At 45.3% G+C, this 18,974-nt stretch overlaps 1 protein-coding gene across 1 annotated transcript in view; it reads right to left on the bottom strand.

The window, feature by feature from the left end:
- The window catches only part of BMT2 (base methyltransferase of 25S rRNA 2 homolog), a 45,531-nt gene extending 29,300 nt beyond the window's left edge, over nucleotides 1–16,231 (bottom strand). The window contains exon 1 of the mRNA XM_040343809.1: nucleotides 15,954–16,231. Within this exon, the coding sequence (XP_040199743.1) occupies nucleotides 15,954–16,191 (238 nt within the window). The 5' untranslated portion in view covers nucleotides 16,192–16,231. The remainder of the gene's footprint in view (nucleotides 1–15,953) is intronic.
- Between the last annotated feature and the right edge of the window lie 2,743 nt (nucleotides 16,232–18,974).

The following is an 18,974-nucleotide window of genomic DNA, read 5'->3' as shown; positions in this document are numbered from 1 at the left end:
CTTTTGTGCAAACCAATCTGTATATGCTTATTGGGATTTTTGTTTGGGGATATGTATTACAGCAGGAAGTAAAAACATTTTTTTAAAGTGGCCTTTTTTGTTTATAGCGCAAAAAAAAATTGATTGCAGAGGTGATCAAATACCACCAAAAGAGAGAGTTCTTTTTTTTTTTTTTCAAACAGGACACATTTTGTTTGGGTACAGCATTGCATGACCGTACAACGGTCAGTTACAGCAGAGGTGCACCCGTTTTTTTTTTTTTTAAAGCCAGCAGTTACAAAATACTGCAGCCGCTGACTTTTAAAAAATGGACACTTACCTGTCCAGCGCGCCCGCGATGTCAGCAGACGAGGCTGAGCAATCGGTCGGTCCTCGGCTGCTTCCACCGCCATCCTCTGAGGGAATCAGGAAGTGAAGCATGCGCAAGGATCGCGGCACACAGTCACTGGTCCCCGCTCACTCCTGGGAACAGTTTTTCCCACAAGACAGGTAGGGGGTGACATGAGGAGGCTGGACTCCCGCGGAGTCAGAACCCGGAAGAGGTGCAAATACCTGTCAGACAGGTTTCTGCACCCCCCTGAAAGGTGGCAAATGTGACACCGGGGGGGGGGGGGGGGGATCCAAAAAGCAGAGGTTCACTTTGTGTGTGAACCTCCGCTTTAAAGTGATGCAGTGCCACATCGCAAAAAAATTCACGGTCAGGGAGGGGGGTAAATCCTTCCAGGCTGAAGTGGTTAAAGGCTTGTTCATACATAGTGCAGCGCAATAGATAAACATCAGTCACCAATATTGAAGAAACAAAATAACGTCTTTCTTTGTGCCCCGTCAGCATTGCAACACACACCAGATGTGCAATGGATTAAGCGGAGGCAAAATGTAGACATTTTACTGCAGAGCACAGGCAGGCACAGCAATCCACTGAGCTGCTGTGTGGAGACCAAAATAAAGTGTCACATCGCGCACATAAAATAAAGTAATAAATGTGCATTCAGACATGGAGCTGCCGTTTAGCCCCATCTACCTCTCTCTCCTGATCGACAGCCTGCAGGAGCCAATGGCACCGCTGCTGTGTCTCAGCCAATCAGGAGGGAGAGTCTTGGATGGCCAAGACATTCCTGGACATCACGGGGCTGAGGGAGGCTGCTGCACACAGGAGGCTTTTAAGGCTTTTTATTCAAAATGCATAGAATGCATCAAGAAAAAAAACCCACCCCTTCTGCCTTTGAAACTCCTTTAACCAGTTGCCGCCCACCGTCAAATGACGGCGGAGCGGTACAGCTCTCATCATATGACGGCATCCCAGAGTGGCCTCACGGAGATGCCGGTAAATGGTGCTCCTTGCCTCACACTGACAAAGTGTGTGGCTAGAAGAGACGATCAGCTTGATCTCCATGAAGGGGACAACAAAACATGCAATTCAGGGCACTGACCTCTCATGTGCCAATATTGAGGTCTGGTAACTAACATATTCTGTACAAGTAGGCACACTCAGTCACTGTTTTCAGGAGTGCTCTTCTGTAGCACTGGGAGACCAACTGATCACGAAGTTAGGGACCTGTGCTATTTAGGACTGTCCACTTAGGAATATTTGTCCCCATAGTTTTGGAATCTTTATTTGCCACACTATTTTTACTTGACACAACCAACTCTCTTTTTTGGCACAGGGGGCAACTCTCTTTCGGCACTATCATACTATTTTCACTTTGGGATTTTTTTATATATGCGACCCCATGTAGCTTGTTACTACATATAGTCATATTAAGCAAGACCTGTTTTACTCTTCAGGTTAGAGGTAGCACCACCACCCCCATTTCTTAATACATCACCAGAGCTTTTCTTGGGGAGCACATTGGGGGGAGGGGGGCTGCAACCGTCTATACCCAAGCTTGGAATCTTTTACTTTCTTGTACAAAAGTTTTATTGTCATACAAATCGACAGTACAGGTTTACAACAGTGTTATAGCATACAATGTAAGAAAGAAAATCCGGACCCGAAAGCCCACATCAACATAAAGGAAGAAGGATCTTATGCTATACTCAATTGAAGAGAGATGAAAAAAGTATTTAAAACAAGATGGTCTATAACCCGGGCATCGCCCGGCTATCTGTAAACCTGTAGAATGAGTGTGCAATACACAAAAAGAGAATCTGAAGGTTAGCATCCTCTAGAAAGAGTACAAAGAGTCAACAGCCAGGGAAGAGACTATAAAGGAATGGAAAAAGGAAAATGGAGCAGAGCGAGAAGAGTGGAAGGTGAAGTGGGAGAAAAAATAAATAAATAAATAAAAAAGGGAGTGGAAGGTCCACGGGGTGCGCGCAAGAGGAGTCCTATATTGATAGTAATGCGGTGTCAAACTTAGAAGGATGGTAGTATGTGATCCAAGGCTGCCAAACCCTGAGAAACTTGTGAGTGTCAGAAAGGACAGCCGTTAGTTTTTCATTAACCATGACATCGTTCAGGCGGTTTTTGACTGCCTCCAAGCTAAGCGAGGGGGTTTTCCATGCTCTCGCAATTGTCAACCGAGCTGCAGTAAAGAGATGCTGGGCTAGTTGCCTTTTTGGTTGCAGGCTTACCAAAAAGTGCTACATAAGGGTTTCTTTTAATGTTCATCTGAAATAGATTACGAAGAAGGGTGTATACCCTAATCCACAGTCTGCACGCCCGTGGGCAAGACCACCAAATATGTGCCATGGAGCCCTCCTGGAAGCACCCCCTCAAACAAAGCGGAGAATAATTTGGGATAAAGCGAGCCAATCTCGCCCGTGTGTAGTACCACCTGTACAATACTTTTTAGGCATTTTCCAAAATTAACAAATTACATGAGCACTTGGACAAAGTTAGTGTCATCACCTGCCAGTCCTCAGGGCCCAGCCACTTCCCCAACTCTTTCTCCCATTGGAGGTGGTAAGGCCTCAGTGGGAGTCTTTGTGGATATCACAGCTGAATATATCAGCGATATTAAGCCCGGTGAATGGGGTCTGGCTCTACAGAGGCCCTCAAAGGGGGTCAAAGTATAAGGGGTAGGTTGAGACTTAAGTCTCTGAAGAAAGTGGCAACGTTGTATATAGTGATCGTGCTCTCGCAAGGGAATAGTGTGAGAAGAGCGTAAAGCTGCAAATGTCAAAATCCCAGTAGGCCTCAACAGTGAGTGAACATCTGTAAACCCGTTTGTGGTCCACCATGAGAATTGGAAGGGATTATCACAGGCTGGAGGAAATAGCGGGCAGTGTAAAAGTAAAAGAGAGAAAAAAAGTTAGATATACTAACAGGTTTAAACTATAACCAACTGAAGCTAAACTCCAGCACACTCTGCAGTTACAGCAAACAGTAATTGTATTTACGGTACTTTTTGGGATAAAGGTTTAACACGAATAAATAAGACGATCATTGTCTAAGCACCCCTGTCAGTGTTAAATTGTTTTTTTTATTAATAATCTTACCTAGTACTACTTTTTCCCGACAGATTGTTCTGTTAAAGTGGAGCTTCAGTCAGAAAATTAAGACCTGCTAGATCACTTCAGGCTGGCCCATTTTTCAGGTATAGCTATGTAAAAACATTACAAATAAGTGTCTATACTGTTAAAAATCCAGGATACACTGCATCACTCTGCACATGCTCAGTCGCTCTCAATTTTTAGTCACTGATGAATTTGTAGAGGCCGATCTGCTGACAGCCTTAAAGTGGAATTAAAGGGGTTGTAAAAAAAAGGTACAATTTTTTCCCCTAAATAGCTTCTTTTACCTTAGTGCAGTCCTCCTTCACTTACTTCATCCTTCTATTTTGCTTTTAAAATGTCCTTATTTCTTCTGAGAAATGCTCACTTCCTGTTCTTCTGTCTGTAACTCCACACAGTAATGCAAGGCTTTCTCCCTGGTGTGGAGTGTTGTGCTCGCCCCCTCCTTTGGACTACGGGAGAGTCAGGACACTCTCTACGTTGCAGATAGAGAAAGGAGCCGTGTGTTAGGCTGCATTCACACCTAGGCGTATATACGCCTGAAGCGCGACGCCGCAGCCGCCCCTCATACGCTGGAGGGGTGATTTTACATGGTCGGCTATGGAGATGGTTCACATCTCCACGCCGAGACGCCTGAAGCTCAAAAGAAGTCCCGGACCCTTTTTTTCGGGCGGCTTCGGCGTTCGGGCATAGCCGACCACGTAAAAAATCACCCCTCCAGCAAAAAAACAATGTTTAAAACGTCGCGTTTTGTCGCCGCACATCGCGGGACAAATGCCTATTTGATGTCACCGCAATACGCGGCAGATCGCCTACGCTGAGGTGTGAATGGAGCCTTAGTGGGCGTCCCGACTCTCTCGGAGGAGGAGGAGGAATTATATATACATACCCCTCATCTTCCAGTTGTACTAGTGAGCACTCTGTGTGCCCTTGAATGCTCTGCCTGCTTGTGGTGCTGTCAAATCCAATTGCTGTTTGGAACTCACCTGCATTAGTACTAGCCTGAGAGAAGCATGGATTGACCAATCACAGCTGATCATCACATGAACCATTCCTCGGTTCGCGCTGACAGGAAAAGCCGATCGGGAGCTCTCCCTGTTGGGGGGGGGCTGTGCTGATTATCAGCACAGCCCCCTCAGATCTGCCAATCTAGAAATCAGTTCCCCAATAATAAAAATTGACAGTGCCCACCAGTGCCCAGTAGTAACACCTGTCGGTAACTAATCAGTACCTCAGTGCTGCCCATCACAGCCGCCTGTCCTTGCCACCTCATCAGTGCCTGTCAGTGATGGGGGGTTCCAGTTTTTGTTTCTAGTGTACTGCTCAGCTAAATAATTTCAGAGAATTCCAAAATGTTACGATATCATCATTATCCACACCACAGGTGTGGCATTGCCCACTCCATTGTGACTCCACTCGGCATCCCATCCTTTATTAAATGCGGAGGATGCTTGAAACTATTACGTCACTAGAGCCGATATTTACTTGTGTACTCTCTTTCTCTGGCATTAAACAAAGAAATCATTTTATACAGTTTGTACTGCAGCAGCAGAGTTCTGCATGCAGTAAGCAGAATTAAATACCATCCAGATTCCAGGATACTGTAGCTAATTTTTCCTTCACAAACAAAACTAGCAGAGATGAAGGCAACATTTCTTTTTACAGCTGTGAATACAGAAAGCAAACGGAGCTATAATCTGTAAATTTCCAACCCAGAGAACAGCCATGCCAGTTTCCCCCCCCCATCCCTCAATAGCGGCAGAGTGTAGCCTGTATACACTAGGTATAAAACCCCCCCGGGATCTCAAGATTCTTAAAAGCTATATTAACCACTCGAAGACCCAAGCCTTTTCTGGCACTTTGTTTACAGGTTTAAAACAGTATTTTTTGCTAGAAAACTACTAAAAACCTCTAAAATAAATATAATATATTTTTAGCAGGGAACAAACTGGCGATCGCTGCAATATGACGCGGTTCTTCAAACAATAAAAAAAAGGAGAAGTGCAGCCAAAACTCTTTTGGCTGTACTTCTATGGATCAGAGGAGTGCAATTTGTTTTGCACTCCTGTGACCCATTTTCAGCAGAGAGCGGGCTGAAGTTCCCTTTTTGCTGACGTCACAGAAGTCAGTCCAAGCGCCACGTCATCACGGCAATAGTGTCCGGATGCGCCAGGTGCCTGAACCGCCCCCCTTCACAGCCCAGCGCTCCAATTTAGCGAGGAGGGGGACTGAGCAGAGAGCTGCGACTGACAGCTGATTAGCTGTGTTTGATCGCTCGGTTCTCAGTGCCTCTGGGGGAACTGGACCGATGCAAAACACCACACAACAATATATACCCCACTTTTTTTGTAAAATATGATACAGAGTAAACAGATACCCAACATGTCAAGCTTTAAAAATTGCGTAAAGGAGGTCTAGTGCTAGAAATATTGCTCTCACGCAAACAATCACGGCGATACCTCACGTGTGGTTTGACCGCTTTCATATTGAGGCGCAACCTACGTATGCGCTCGCTTATGCGTGCAACCGCTTTACTTTTATTATCTTTACACTTTCCCTTTGATCACTTTTATTCCTATTACAAGGAATGTAAACATTCCTTGGAATAGGGCATGACAGATCCTCTGTATGGAGAAATCAGGGGGGTCTACAAGTCCCTAGAAATATTAAATATAAAATATATTTTTTTATATATATATATATATATATATATATATATAGTGGCTGGGTCTGCTAAAGATTTCCTACGCTATGTAAGAAATAAAATAAAAAATAAATGTGGCCTTATATATTATTTTACAGTATCATTGAGACGGTGAAATACCATTTCTATGTATATGTAAACTCATCACCTCTAATTTAATAAGACAAAGAGCTATACGCAGGCAAAATAACTTACAAAGCTCTTTATGAAACCACGAATGTCAGTTGGCTGCATACTGAGCTGTTGCCTCACACACACGGGAAGGCTAAAGAATACGAAGTCATCAGTGAACAGAATCAGCTGTTTACATTTCCTAAATTTCTTGCTGAGCTTGCCTATTTTCTCAAGTGTGGCGATAATTACAACACTCCAAGTACAGTCTCTAATCTATGACCTCTCTCTGATTAGTTAAACCTCAGATGAGTAAGGCGTTTATGTGTAACACACTGGGGGAGACTCAGATCCCAATGCAACTGTGCATGGTAGTCAATCAGCTTCTAACTTCAGCTTGTTCAATTAAGCTTTGGAAATAAAACCTGGAAGCCGATTGGTTGCTATGCAGAGCTGCACCAGGATTTTGCACTCTCTGCATTTAGTAGATCGCCTAACGGTATAGAACAATAGGGGTTAAGTTTACACTTGTGCAGGGAACACATGCTAAGGTCGGGCATACACGGTTCGAATCTCAGCAGGAACCGGCACAGATTCGAACAGTTAATGGGCAGGCTGAATGTACAAAGTTAATTGATCAACTTGGGTACAACCAGCCTGCTGGAATCTCCTGCTATAGTTGCCTTTACTTGATGCATAGTGTGAATGGTATGTGTATACTATAGGTTAATGAGGTTTGTGTCTTTGCCGTTTTCTACCCCATACAAGTCAATGTGAACACAAAAAGCAACTTGGTGCAACTGGGGTACAAAACAAAACCAGCTCAACTGCAAATCAGACATCTCCGAAGCACCCGATTGCTTTTAGCGCACTTCTGAAACCCATTTACACAATCGTTTACTATGCAGAAGAAAAGTGCCAGGGAGATTTATCACCTCAAATGACAGCTTTTAATAATCAAGCTGAATTAGTATGTGTGTACGCTAATGTAGCTAAACATTCACAGCCAGTTGTTAAACCTAGAATTACACATACTGGGAAAGTTCCACAACATCTCTGAGACAGGAAACGTCTATCTGGAAGGGGGCCTGCGTCACAAGATCCCATATATTGAAAGCGATTGTAAAATTATTATTTTTTTTGTTATACTTGCCTCCTCTTTGCAAGGGCTTTGCACAGAGCGGCCTTGATCCTCCTCTACTGGGGCTCCCCCGGCAGTGTACCTGGCTCCTCCTTTATCGAGTGCCCCCATGGAGAGCCACATTCCATGGGGGCACTCATGCTCCAGAGTCCTGCTGCTGCATCCATTGACACAGACAGCGGGACTCGTCCCCGCTCCCTCATTTCACTGGATCTGATTGACAGCAGCGGGAGCCGATGGCTCACACGGTTATCAATGAGGACCCGAAACAGCAGCTGGTGCTGCTGGGCTTGTTCGTCACTGGAAAGATTGGGTTCAGGTAAGTAAAAAGGGGGCTCTGGGGGGCAACTGTACCACAGGTTTTTCACCTTAATGCATTAAAGGTGAAAAACCTTGAGACTTTACAGCTCTCGGTCAGTCAGCACTTGTAATAAGTTGAAAAAAAAAGGAGGCATATTTCTTTGGACATTCTATACTCAGATAATAGGATATAAAAAACAGACACATATACTAAAGGGCTGTACTCACAATCAGAAAATCTGAAGTTAAATTTTGTCCAATGAACGATCTGACAATTTTCTGATCGTTAGTACGGCGCTTTTGACAGCCGATTACAAATTTTCATCAGACAAGAACTGGATGTGCAGGCTCCAAAAGTTTTGTCTGATGCGACCACAACGTCCATTTTCTTTTCATTAGTATGGTTTACGGCCAAAAAAAAAAAAAAAAAAATCTGAAGAGCAAGACTAGGCATGCTCAGAAATGAAAGAACACATGCAAAACAATTCAACACATTACGCCACTTTGGACGTTAAATTCTGTTGTACGAAAATTCTTTCAATTTGAGACTAGCATGCAACAAGAAACTGATGAAAATTCTTCCAATAATCTTATCGGGGGTACAAGGTTTTACATGGGGAATCCAATCAGGTATGTCCGAAAATGATAGGCAGACCTGATCGCGCTTCTCAAGTGAACGGGGCTTCCTGTGTCATAAACAAGATGAAGCACTTTAGGGTCTATCTTGCACCACTCCGTTCCTGAGTGACAGTTAAAAGGGGTGGTTCACCCTAAAAACTACTTTTTTTTTTTTATTACACTGGCCCCCCACATTACAATACGATTAAGGCTATTAGTTTTTTTTTTGATGCTGTACATACCTTTGTACAGCATATTCACCCGTGGCTTCCGGGTTGCGAGTCCCGCGGGAGTAGGCGTTCCTAACATGTCTGTGATTGACGTTTTGACCAAAAACGAGCTCCCCCCGTCGTGTAAGCCGCGTCACGGTTGGCGAAAGGAGCCGAACGGCGAGTCGGCGCTATACTGCGCATCGCCTTTCGACAATCGTGACGCGGCTTACGCGACGGGGGGAGCTCGTTTTTTGGCAAAACGTCAATCACCAGCATGATAGGAACGCCCACTCCCGCGGGACTCGCAACCCCGAAGCCACGGGTGAATATGCTGTATCAAGGTATGTACAGCATAAAAAAAAAACTAACAGGCATAATCGTATTGTAATGTGGGGGGCCAGTGTAATAAGAAAAAGTTGTTTTTAGGGTGAACCTCCCCTTAAAAAAAAAAAAAAAAAAAAAAAAAAAGCATAATCCAGTCGCCACCGCTAGTGTTGCTAAGAATGCACTCACCAGAGCCCTAAGGCCACCAGGACCAATCAAGCCTTTAGTGTTATTTTTTGCCCATAAAGCTTGAAATGAAAGCGGTTATGTTCCCGAGCGCTAATCAACTAGACGGCAGTGGCGGGGGGGGGGGGGGCTTGGCTTTCTCTTTGGGGACACAAGGCTGCATTAAAAAAAAAAAAAAAAAAAAAAAAAAGTAATCGGTATCGGCGCGTACATGAAAAAAAGTATCGGTACTTGTACTCGGCCCTAAAAAAAGTGGTGTCGGGACAACCCTACTCGAAACCAACATTACTTCTCCTTAAACACTCCGCCAAAAACAAGTTCTCCCAAGTATAGAGGAGCATCAATCCCCAGAAAGGAAAAATGACAAAATGATCGTGCAACATAGTTTATTAAAATGCCCTTTTAAAAATTCCATCCCACAATTTATGCTCTTGCATATAAAAGTGCTCAGACCAGCATAAACGTGATTGGCATATCTGGATACAGGGAAACCCAATGCTCCGTCAAACCATTTGGTGTGCTCCGACCTCTATTCATTTTTCTGTTACAGCGTCACTTCCTGATCAGATTCAGATTGCTGAATGAATACACATCCGGCCCTGTTAGTGCAACGCACACCACACCTGGGTAAGAGGAACGGCGGAGTACACCAAATAGTTTGACAGAGCATTGGGTTTCCCTGTATCCAGATATGCTAATCAACTTTGTGCTGGTCTGAGCACTTTTATATGCTAGAGAATAGATTGTGGGACGGAATTTGAAAAGGGCATTTTAATAAACTGTGTTGCACGATCATTTTCCTTGGGATTGATGCTCATCTATTCCTGGGAGAACTTGTTTTTGGCGGAGGCTATGTGGAGTGTTTAAGGAGAAGCAGAGCTTTTTTTCTCAGAAAATAGGTGCAGGAACTCAACCACAACCTTCAGATTTCACAAACAGTAGAAGGGTCTTAAAGGGGCATTAAATACCAGGATTGCATTACATACAGAGTACAGAGTTCAGGGGGGTTACACACAGAGTGCAGAGCTGTCACTTGTAAACACAGAAACCAGACTTCTGTGTTTACAAGCGATTGTGGTGAGAAGGCACCAAAGGGTCTGAGCCAGAGGTGGTGGAACTGAGTTCCCCCAAGTTCCCCCTGAAAAAAAGCCCTGAGGAGAAGTAACGTTGGTTTCAAGCCAAAAATAACACTAAAGGCTTGATTGGTCCTGGTGGCCTCAGGGCTCTGGTGAGTGCATTCTTAGGAACACTAGCGGTGGAGCCCTGGAATCTGGATTATGCATATTTTAGAATCACCTATACAAGAGCAGAGGATGGGATGAAGGATATTAAGAGCACAATAACTGAACCGTGTTGCCAAACACAAAAGACGTTCCCCCCCCCCCCCCCCCCATTTGTATATATATATATATATAACACACACACACACACACACACACATACACATACCATTTTTTCACTGCTATTTGTGACACATGTTCACATTTCAAGAAGTTTGATGTTCTTTATGAAAATTTGGCAATATTGAATGCATATGTTTAACATAAATCATGAATGCAGGTTTAGAGGAGTAGATCCTACTTTACTTGTTTGGTTGCAATAATTAGTGCGTTTTACACTTAAAAGGGGCAGATGTCACAAAGGATATACTGTATGTTTTTCTCATAAGCATATGTAAGGTTGGCGCCATTTATGTAGTAAGTGTACCCTCCCTAGACTGTGATGAAGGTATCCTTTTCTCTCTGCAAACTTTTCATTCATGACCTGTTCATGTTGCTAGTAAGGGACCTTCTGTCCCAGGGTGACAGAAAACTTGCAGGATGGGAAAAAAATTCCTGCAAGCAGCATCTTTGGGGAGGTATGGAGCAGTGTATACACAGTTTCCAGACCACCATGCCCATTGAAATGGGTGCCATTAACCCTTTCTTCGGCCGATAGCGGGAGTTAAAAGCATCCCACTAGCGGGCTATAGCAGTGGTAAAGCACTGCTAAAACTAGTGGCGCTTTACCGCTAACGCCTGCACAGTCTCAGTGTGAAAGGGGTCGAAAAAGTTTTAATACATATAGGTAGATGGCGCATAACCAGGAGAGCACAGTCAATAATTGAAAAGTATGTATATCATAAGGTCCATGTCAATAACTAAAAATGAATGAATCAATAGTCCAATAACACTTTAGTGGCAGCAAAATCCTGAAGCAGAAGCAGACTCTGAAAGATATGTATAAACAAAAAGAGAAAATGCGCCAAACTAAGTGCAGTAAGTGGGTATTTAATTCAAGTAATTGTTACACAATAAGAATGGCTACTCACAAAACCAGTGATAACACAGGCATGTAATGGAAGAAACGGCTGGTCCGGTGTCACAACGTGTCATCAACAGTTACAACAGGCTGGTCTCATATCCTGGTCCCCTGGGCGATGGAAATGGAGGTCCAAGGTGTTCAGGAGCCTTTGGGGAACCCCAGAGAGTACAGGAGCCGTGGATGCTGTATCAAAAGCGGCGTGCGTTCCAGCGTGGAACGCAACGTATCGCCGTACGACCGGAAGTGACGTAGGGACTTCGGGCAGCCAATGGGATGACGCGTTTCTCAGCCTCCGCTGGTTCATCAGATCCAGGATATGAGACCAGCCTGTTGTAACTGTTGATGACACGTTGTGACACCGGACCAGCCGTTTCTTCCATTACATGCCTGTGTTATCACTGGTTTTGTGAGTAGCCATTCTTATTGTGTAAAAATTACTTGAATTAAATACCCACTTACTGCACTTAGTTTGGCGCATTTTCTCTTTTTGTTTATATTTGTCGAAAAAGTTTTAAACCCCTTTCACACTGGGGCGGTGCAGGTGTTAGCGGTAAAGCGCCACTAGTTTGTTGTACTTTTCGACCTAGTGGGGGTTAAAAGCGCCCCTCTAGCGGCCGAAGAAATGGTTAATAGCGCCTGTGTTACGGCGCTGCCAAATCGCTTTACGGGTGCTTCGCCAGCGATGCCCATTAATTTAAATGGGCAGGGCGGTGTATACACCACTCCCGCACCGCCCCAAAGATGCTGCTTGCAGGACTTTATTTCCCCCGTCCTGACAGTGTACCACTCCAGTGTGAAAGCACTCAAGATTTCCCACTGGGGCGCCACTTTTAGTGCGAAAACGTACAATTTTTAACTGTATAATACAGGTTCTCTTTGGTAGATGATCCCAAATAAAATCAATAGGCTACAGTGGAAGGTTTTCTTGTACCAGGTTTGTGCGTTATACTTTATTGTGTGTCAATTATTCTGCTATACTGAGGTGTGACTTCACATAAATACACAACCTGCAAATCATTTAAAGTGGGACTTGAAAAACTTGTGTGTAGAAAGGATTTTATTGCAGATGTGACATACAATGCCTGCAATAGGCTTCTCACAAGATCCTTCACAAAGACACAGGGGCCAGTATACCATGCAGGAGCCATTTATGCATCTAAAGCAGAGCTCCACCCGTCTGCCTCCCCCCAAATTTGACACCTTTTAGGGGGCGGGTACCTGGTTGACAGGGAACCACACCCCCTTCCAGCTCATTTCACAACAGCAAACTCAGCTGTAAATTTTCACCTTCCCCTTTTTCCCCTGCAGCCTTCTGGGACATTTCACAGGTCCCAGAAGACCATGGCCCATTCCCAAATTGCAGAAAGAAACCAGCCGTGAAGCCACACAGCTTCATGGCTGATTTACCTTAGTCAGGATGGCAGCACCAGTACCCGATTGAATTATCGGCTCCGGTGAGGGCACTGCTGGATCTCTGGACAGGTAAGTGCCCCAATATTAAAAGCCAGCAGCTACAGTATTTGTAGCTGTCAACGTAAATTTTTTCTGAAGCAGCCTGTAATTCGTCTTTAATAAGGACATGGTGGCTGTACAGACTCGGCTGCTCATTTCAGTTTGACAGACATGCAGCGGCCGCGTACCCGCCCCTTTGACAGACGTGTACCCGCCCCTTTGACAGACGTGTACCCGCCCCTGTGTACCTGTCAAACTTGTATGTGGGGGTGAATCTGTACAGCGCAGCACCTCAATTGGCCGACACATCACTTCTGCGTACTTTATGGACCTCTGTACCTGTGTGAATGATCCCTTTAGAACAGGGGTAGAAAAACGCAGCACTCATAAAACTACAAATCCCATCATGCCTCTGTAGGCCTAGCTGCCAGTCTTGCAATGTCTCATGGGACTTGTAGTTCCAAAACAACTTGGAGTGCTGAGATCACCTACCCCTGCTTTAGATCGTACATTGAGATATGTGTGCGCAAATGTTACATCATGATGGCCGAAAATCTGTGACCCAGAAGATGTCAGCACCAGTATAGAAGACTGGAGAGGAGGGGACTATTGGAGGGCTGAGCTCAGATTTAACGCTCACCACACGTTACAATCTGATTGTACAATTCCCTTTAGAGCTACAAACTACTATGTAGTACAAGAAGCCACTATATTAGAGTGTGTTGGGGGGGTCCTCGTATTACAGAGTAGAGAGGGGGGGGGGGTCGTATTACAGAGTAGAGAAGGGGGGGTTTCTCGTATTACAGAGTAGAGAAGGGGGGGTCGTATTACATAGTAGAGAAGGGGGGGGTCCTCGTATTACAGAGTAGAGAGGGGGGGGGGGGGTCCTCGTATTACAGAGTAGAGAAGGGGGGGTCCTCCTATTACAGAAGAGAGGAAGGGGGGGGTCCTCCTATTACAGAAGAGAGGAAGGAGGGGGTCCTCCTATTACAGAAGAGAGGAAAGAGGGGGTCCTCCTATTACAGAAGAGAGGAAGAGGGGGTCCTCCTATTACAGAAGAGAGGAAGAGGGGGTCCTCCTATTACAGAAGAGAGGAAGAGGGGGTCCTCCTATTACAGAAGAGAGGAAGAGGGGGTCCTCCTATTACAGAAGAGAGGAAGAGGGGGTCCTCCTATTACAGAAGAGAGGAAGAGGGGGTCCTCCTATTACAGAAGAGAGGAAGAGGGGGTCCTCCTATTACAGAAGAGAGAAAGGGGGGGTCCTCCTATTACAGAAGAGAGAAAGGGGGGGTCCTCCTATTACAGAAGAGAGAAAGGGGGGGTCCTCCTATTACAGAAGAGAGAAGGGGGGGGGTCCTCCTATTACAGAAGAGAGAAGGGGGGGGGTCCTCCTATTACAGAAGAGAGAAAGGGGGGTCCTCCTATTACAGAAGAGAGAAAGGGGGGTACTCCTATTACAGAAGAGAGAAAGGGGGGGTTCTCCTATTACAGAAGAGAGAAGGGGGTCCTCCTATTACAGAAGAGAGAAGGGGGGTTCTCCTATTACAGAAGAGAGAAGGGGGGGTTCTCCTATTACAGAAGAGAGAAGGGGGGGTTCTCCTATTACAGAAGAGAGAAGGGGGGTCCTCCTATTACAGAAGAGAGAAAGGGGGGGTTCTCCTATTACAGAAGAGAGAAGGGGGGTTCTCCTATTACAGAAGAGAGAAAGGGGGGGTTCTCCTATTACAGAAGAGAGAAGGGGGGTTCTCCTATTACAGAAGAGAGAAGGGGGGTTCTCCTATTACAGAAGAGAGAAAGGGGGGGTTCTCCTATTACAGAAGAGAGAAGGGGGGGGTTCTCCTATTACAGAAGAGAGAAAGGGGGGGGTTCTCCTATTACAGAAGAGAGAAGGGGGTCCTCCTATTACAGAAGAGAGAAGGGGGGTTCTCCTATTACAGAAGAGAGAAGGGGGGTCCTCCTATTACAGAAGAGAGAAAGGGGGGGGGTTCTCCTATTACAGAAGAGAGAAAGGGGGGGTTCTCCTATTACAGAAGAGAGAAAGGGGGGGGTTCTCCTATTACAGAAGAGAGAAAGGGGGTTCTCCTATTACAGAAGAGAGAAGGGGGGTTCTCCTATTACAGAAGAGAGAAAGGGGGGTTCTCCTATTACAGAAGAGAGAAGGGGGGGGGGGTTCTCCTATTACAGAAGAGAGAAGGGGGGGGGTTCTCCTATTACAGAAGAGAGAAGGGGGGGGGGTTCTCCTATTACAGAAGAGAGAAGGGGGGTTCTCCTATTACAGAAGAGAGAAGGGGGGTTCTCCTATTACAGAAGAGAGAAAGGGGGGGTTCTCCTATTACAGAAGAGAGAAGGGGGGGGTTCTCCTATTACAGAAGAGAGAAAGGGGGGGTTCTCCTATTACAGAAGAGAGAAGGGGGTCCTCCTATTACAGAAGAGAGAAGGGGGGTTCTCCTATTACAGAAGAGAGAAGGGGGGTCCTCCTATTACAGAAGAGAGAAAGGGGGGGGGTTCTCCTATTACAGAAGAGAGAAAGGGGGTTCTCCTATTACAGAAGAGAGAAGGGGGGTTCTCCTATTACAGAAGAGAGAAAGGGGGGGTTCTCCTATTACAGAAGAGAGAAGGGGGGGGGGGGGTTCTCCTATTACAGAAGAGAGAAGGGGGGGGGGGTTCTCCTATTACAGAAGAGAGAAGGGGGGGTCCTCCTATTACAGAAGAGAGAAGGGGGGTTCTATTACAGAAGAGAGAAAGGGGGGGTCCTCCTATTACAGAAGAGAGAAGGGGGGTTCTCCTATTACAGAAGAGAGAAAGGGGGGGTTCTCCTATTACAGAAGAGAGAAAGGGGGGGGGTCCTCCTATTACAGAAGAGAGAAGGGGGGGGGGGGTTCTCCTATTACAGAAGAGAGAAGGGGGGTCCTCATATGTTAAAGTTGGGGGTCCTTGTAGTACAGCGTTGGTTATTGTATGGTGAGTATCTGGTGATCAGTAAAGTCCTGACATCACACCTCATTCCTATGAGCCCCACACACCTAGCAGACGAGCACAGTGTATAGAGAAGAGTGATAGAGGAGGGCTGGCACAGTGGCCCAGCACAGGAGCTGTCACTATACCAATGAGAGGATGTGTGATATGAAGGAAGGCCCCACACATACCTTCCAGATACTTCCTCCGCAGACTCCGGTGTACACTCTTCACCACCCCGGACAGCTTCTCCTGCTCTCTCTTTATATCCCTGACATTGGGCACCGACATGGGCGCCGTGCATTCCTCTTCTCTCTGCCCCTCACAGCTCATACTCCTGCACGGCTCCATTGCTCTTCCCCGGCAACAAACAACAGCCATCCACACCCCCTTCACTTGCACAGAGCAGGCCAACAACAGGCGCGTCATCAGGAAGTGAGCTCCTCATTGGAGGAACAGTGAATGCAGGCATCCCCGGCATCCCTCCGCCTGTGCTCCAATAGACACAGAGCCCCTCCCCTCTCACCGCCCCCATGTCACAAGGTACACTTCTCCGCTCTGTCTTCATGTCATTTATAAAACCCTCTGTTATTAACCACTTGCCTACCGGGCACTTTCACCCCCTTCCTGCTCAGACCAATTTTCAGCTTTCAGGACTGTCACACTTTGAATGACAATTACTCAGTCGTGCAACACTGTACCCAAACTAAACTTTTATCATTTTTTGAAGATAGATAAAGCTTTCTTTCGGTGATATTTAATCAAAAAGTTTGAAAAAAAATGTATCTTATTTTCTGTTAACATTTTATTGTAAATAATAAATGTTTCTTCTTTACTGATGTGCACTGATTATGGACACTAATGGGCACTGATTAGGCTGCACTTGTGGGCATTGATAGAGGGCCCTGATGGGCACTACTGATGGGCACTGCCAGGCATTACTGATAGACACTGATTGGCAGCACTGGTGGGCACAGATTGGCAGCACTGGTGGGCACTGTTGAGGCTGCACTGATCATCAGGACACTGATGATCAGTTCCCCCGATTATCAGTGTAGATGTCCCCTGTGTGGATTTGCCGCATGAAGAGAGGACTGCCGATAACCGTCAAATCTTGTTTACACTGTGATCAGCTGTGATTGGATACAGCTGGTCACGAGGTAAAGAGTTGCTGTGATTGGCTCTTTACCCTGATCCGTGATCAGCTGAAGGACACAGCGATCACAGATCTGTGCCGATGCACGTCGCAGGGGGCACGCGGGAAGTGTGATCACGGGAGGGCTCCCTCCTGGCAATGTGTGCCCGCATTGTAGATGTCTTTCGGCTATAGCGAGGGCGGGAGTTTTTGCAGGTGCGACTTTTAAAATCACTCAGCACCAAACCGCTTTGTACTACAATACCGCGGCCCAGATCCACGTAACGCGGCGCATTTGTAAGTCCGGCGTCGTGTATCTCAGATACACTACGCCGCCGTAACTTACAGCGTATTTCCCGTATCCACAAAGAGTTTGCGCCGTAAGTTACGGCGGCGTAGTGTAAATGTGCAAAATTAATAATATATAAACTACAGCGCTACTAGATCCAAAATTACACCACACAATTAATAATCAAATGTAAAAAGCTGCAGTATGTGAAAAAAGGTGACCAAACCATAAACAATGTAAATAATGTAAATAATGTAGTGTAAATGTGTCGGCGTAAGGGCGCGCAATTCAAATCACTAAGTTGTGGGCGTGTTTTACGTTAATACGTCTTGACCCCACGTAAATGACGTTTTTTTGGATGATGCATGGTATCCCAGTGCGCATGCTCCAAATTAACCCGCAACAAGCCAATGCTTTAGACGTGAACGTAATTCTACGCAAAGCCATATCCGCGAACGTTTTATGCAAACGACGTAAACGACGGAAAATTCGACGCTGGCCCGACGTCCATACTTAACATAGGATACGCCTCATATAGCAGGGGTAACTTTACGCCGCAAAAAGCAGAATGCAAACTACGTAAAAAAATTCGTTTGTGGATTCGCATATCTAGCTAATTTGCATACTTGACGCGGAAATCGACGGAAGCGCCACCTAGCGGCCAGCGTAAATATGCACCTTAGATCCGACGGCGTACTAAGACGTACGCCAGTCGGATCTAGCCCAGCTTCAGGCGTATCTTGTTTTGTGGATACAAAACAAAGATATGCCGGAGCAACCTAGAAGTTACGCGGCGTATCAATAGATACGCCAGCGTAACTGCTTCGTGGATCTGGCCCCATATGTTTTGGTGACTGCGAATGCGTCTGCGTTTGCAAGATGTGTGGGGTGCCATTAAAAATGAATTGCATAAAAACAGAATGCAATGATTTGCGAATCTCATAAACCCTTATTTTTTTCACAATAGAAAAACAGAAAATATATGAAATATTTAAACCAAGAATTTGTACCATTTAAAGAAAAAAATAAGGTCGTTTTGAAACTGACGGCAGCAACACATCTCAAAAAAGTTGGGACAGGGCAACGAAAAGCTGGCAAATGAAGTGGTACAGTGGAACCTTGGATTTGCGAGTAACGCGGTTAACAAATGTGTTTCGCAACACAAGCAATTCTTTTTTTAACCACTTCAATACCGAGAATTTTCACCAGCTTCCTGCCCAGGCCAATTTTCAGCTTTCAGCACTGTCGCGCTTTGAATGACAATTGCGTGGTCGTGCGATGTGGCTCCCAAACAAAATTGACGTCCTTTTTCCGACAAATAAAGCTTTCTTTTGGTAGTATTTGATCACCTCTGCGGTTTTTATTTTTTGCACTATAAACCAAAAAAATGTCAATTTTTGCTATAATAAATATCCCAATTTAAAAAAATATATATATTTTTTCTCAGTTTAGGCCGATATGTATTCTTCTTCATATTTTTGGTTTGCGCCAAAGTTATAGCGCCTACAAAATAGGCGATAGATTTCGGACATTTATCTGTATTATTTTTTATTTTTTTTACTAGTAATGGCGGTTATCTGCGATTTTTGTCAGGCCTGCGATATTGCGGCGGACAGATCAGACACTTTTGACAAATTCATATTTATACAGCGAACAGTGCTATAAAAATGCACCGATTACTGTATAAATGTGACTGGCAGGGAAGGAGTTAACACTAGGGGGCGATCAAGGGGTTAAATGTGTGCCCTAGAGAGTGATTCTAACTGTAGGGGGAGAGGACTGACTGGG

The sequence above is a fragment of the Rana temporaria genome, chromosome 3 (genome assembly GCF_905171775.1).
Source record: "Rana temporaria chromosome 3, aRanTem1.1, whole genome shotgun sequence".
Classification (NCBI taxonomy): domain Eukaryota; kingdom Metazoa; phylum Chordata; class Amphibia; order Anura; family Ranidae; genus Rana; species Rana temporaria.
Note: the sequence above shows the minus strand (reverse complement) of the source record. Positions and strands in the feature narration are given on the sequence as shown.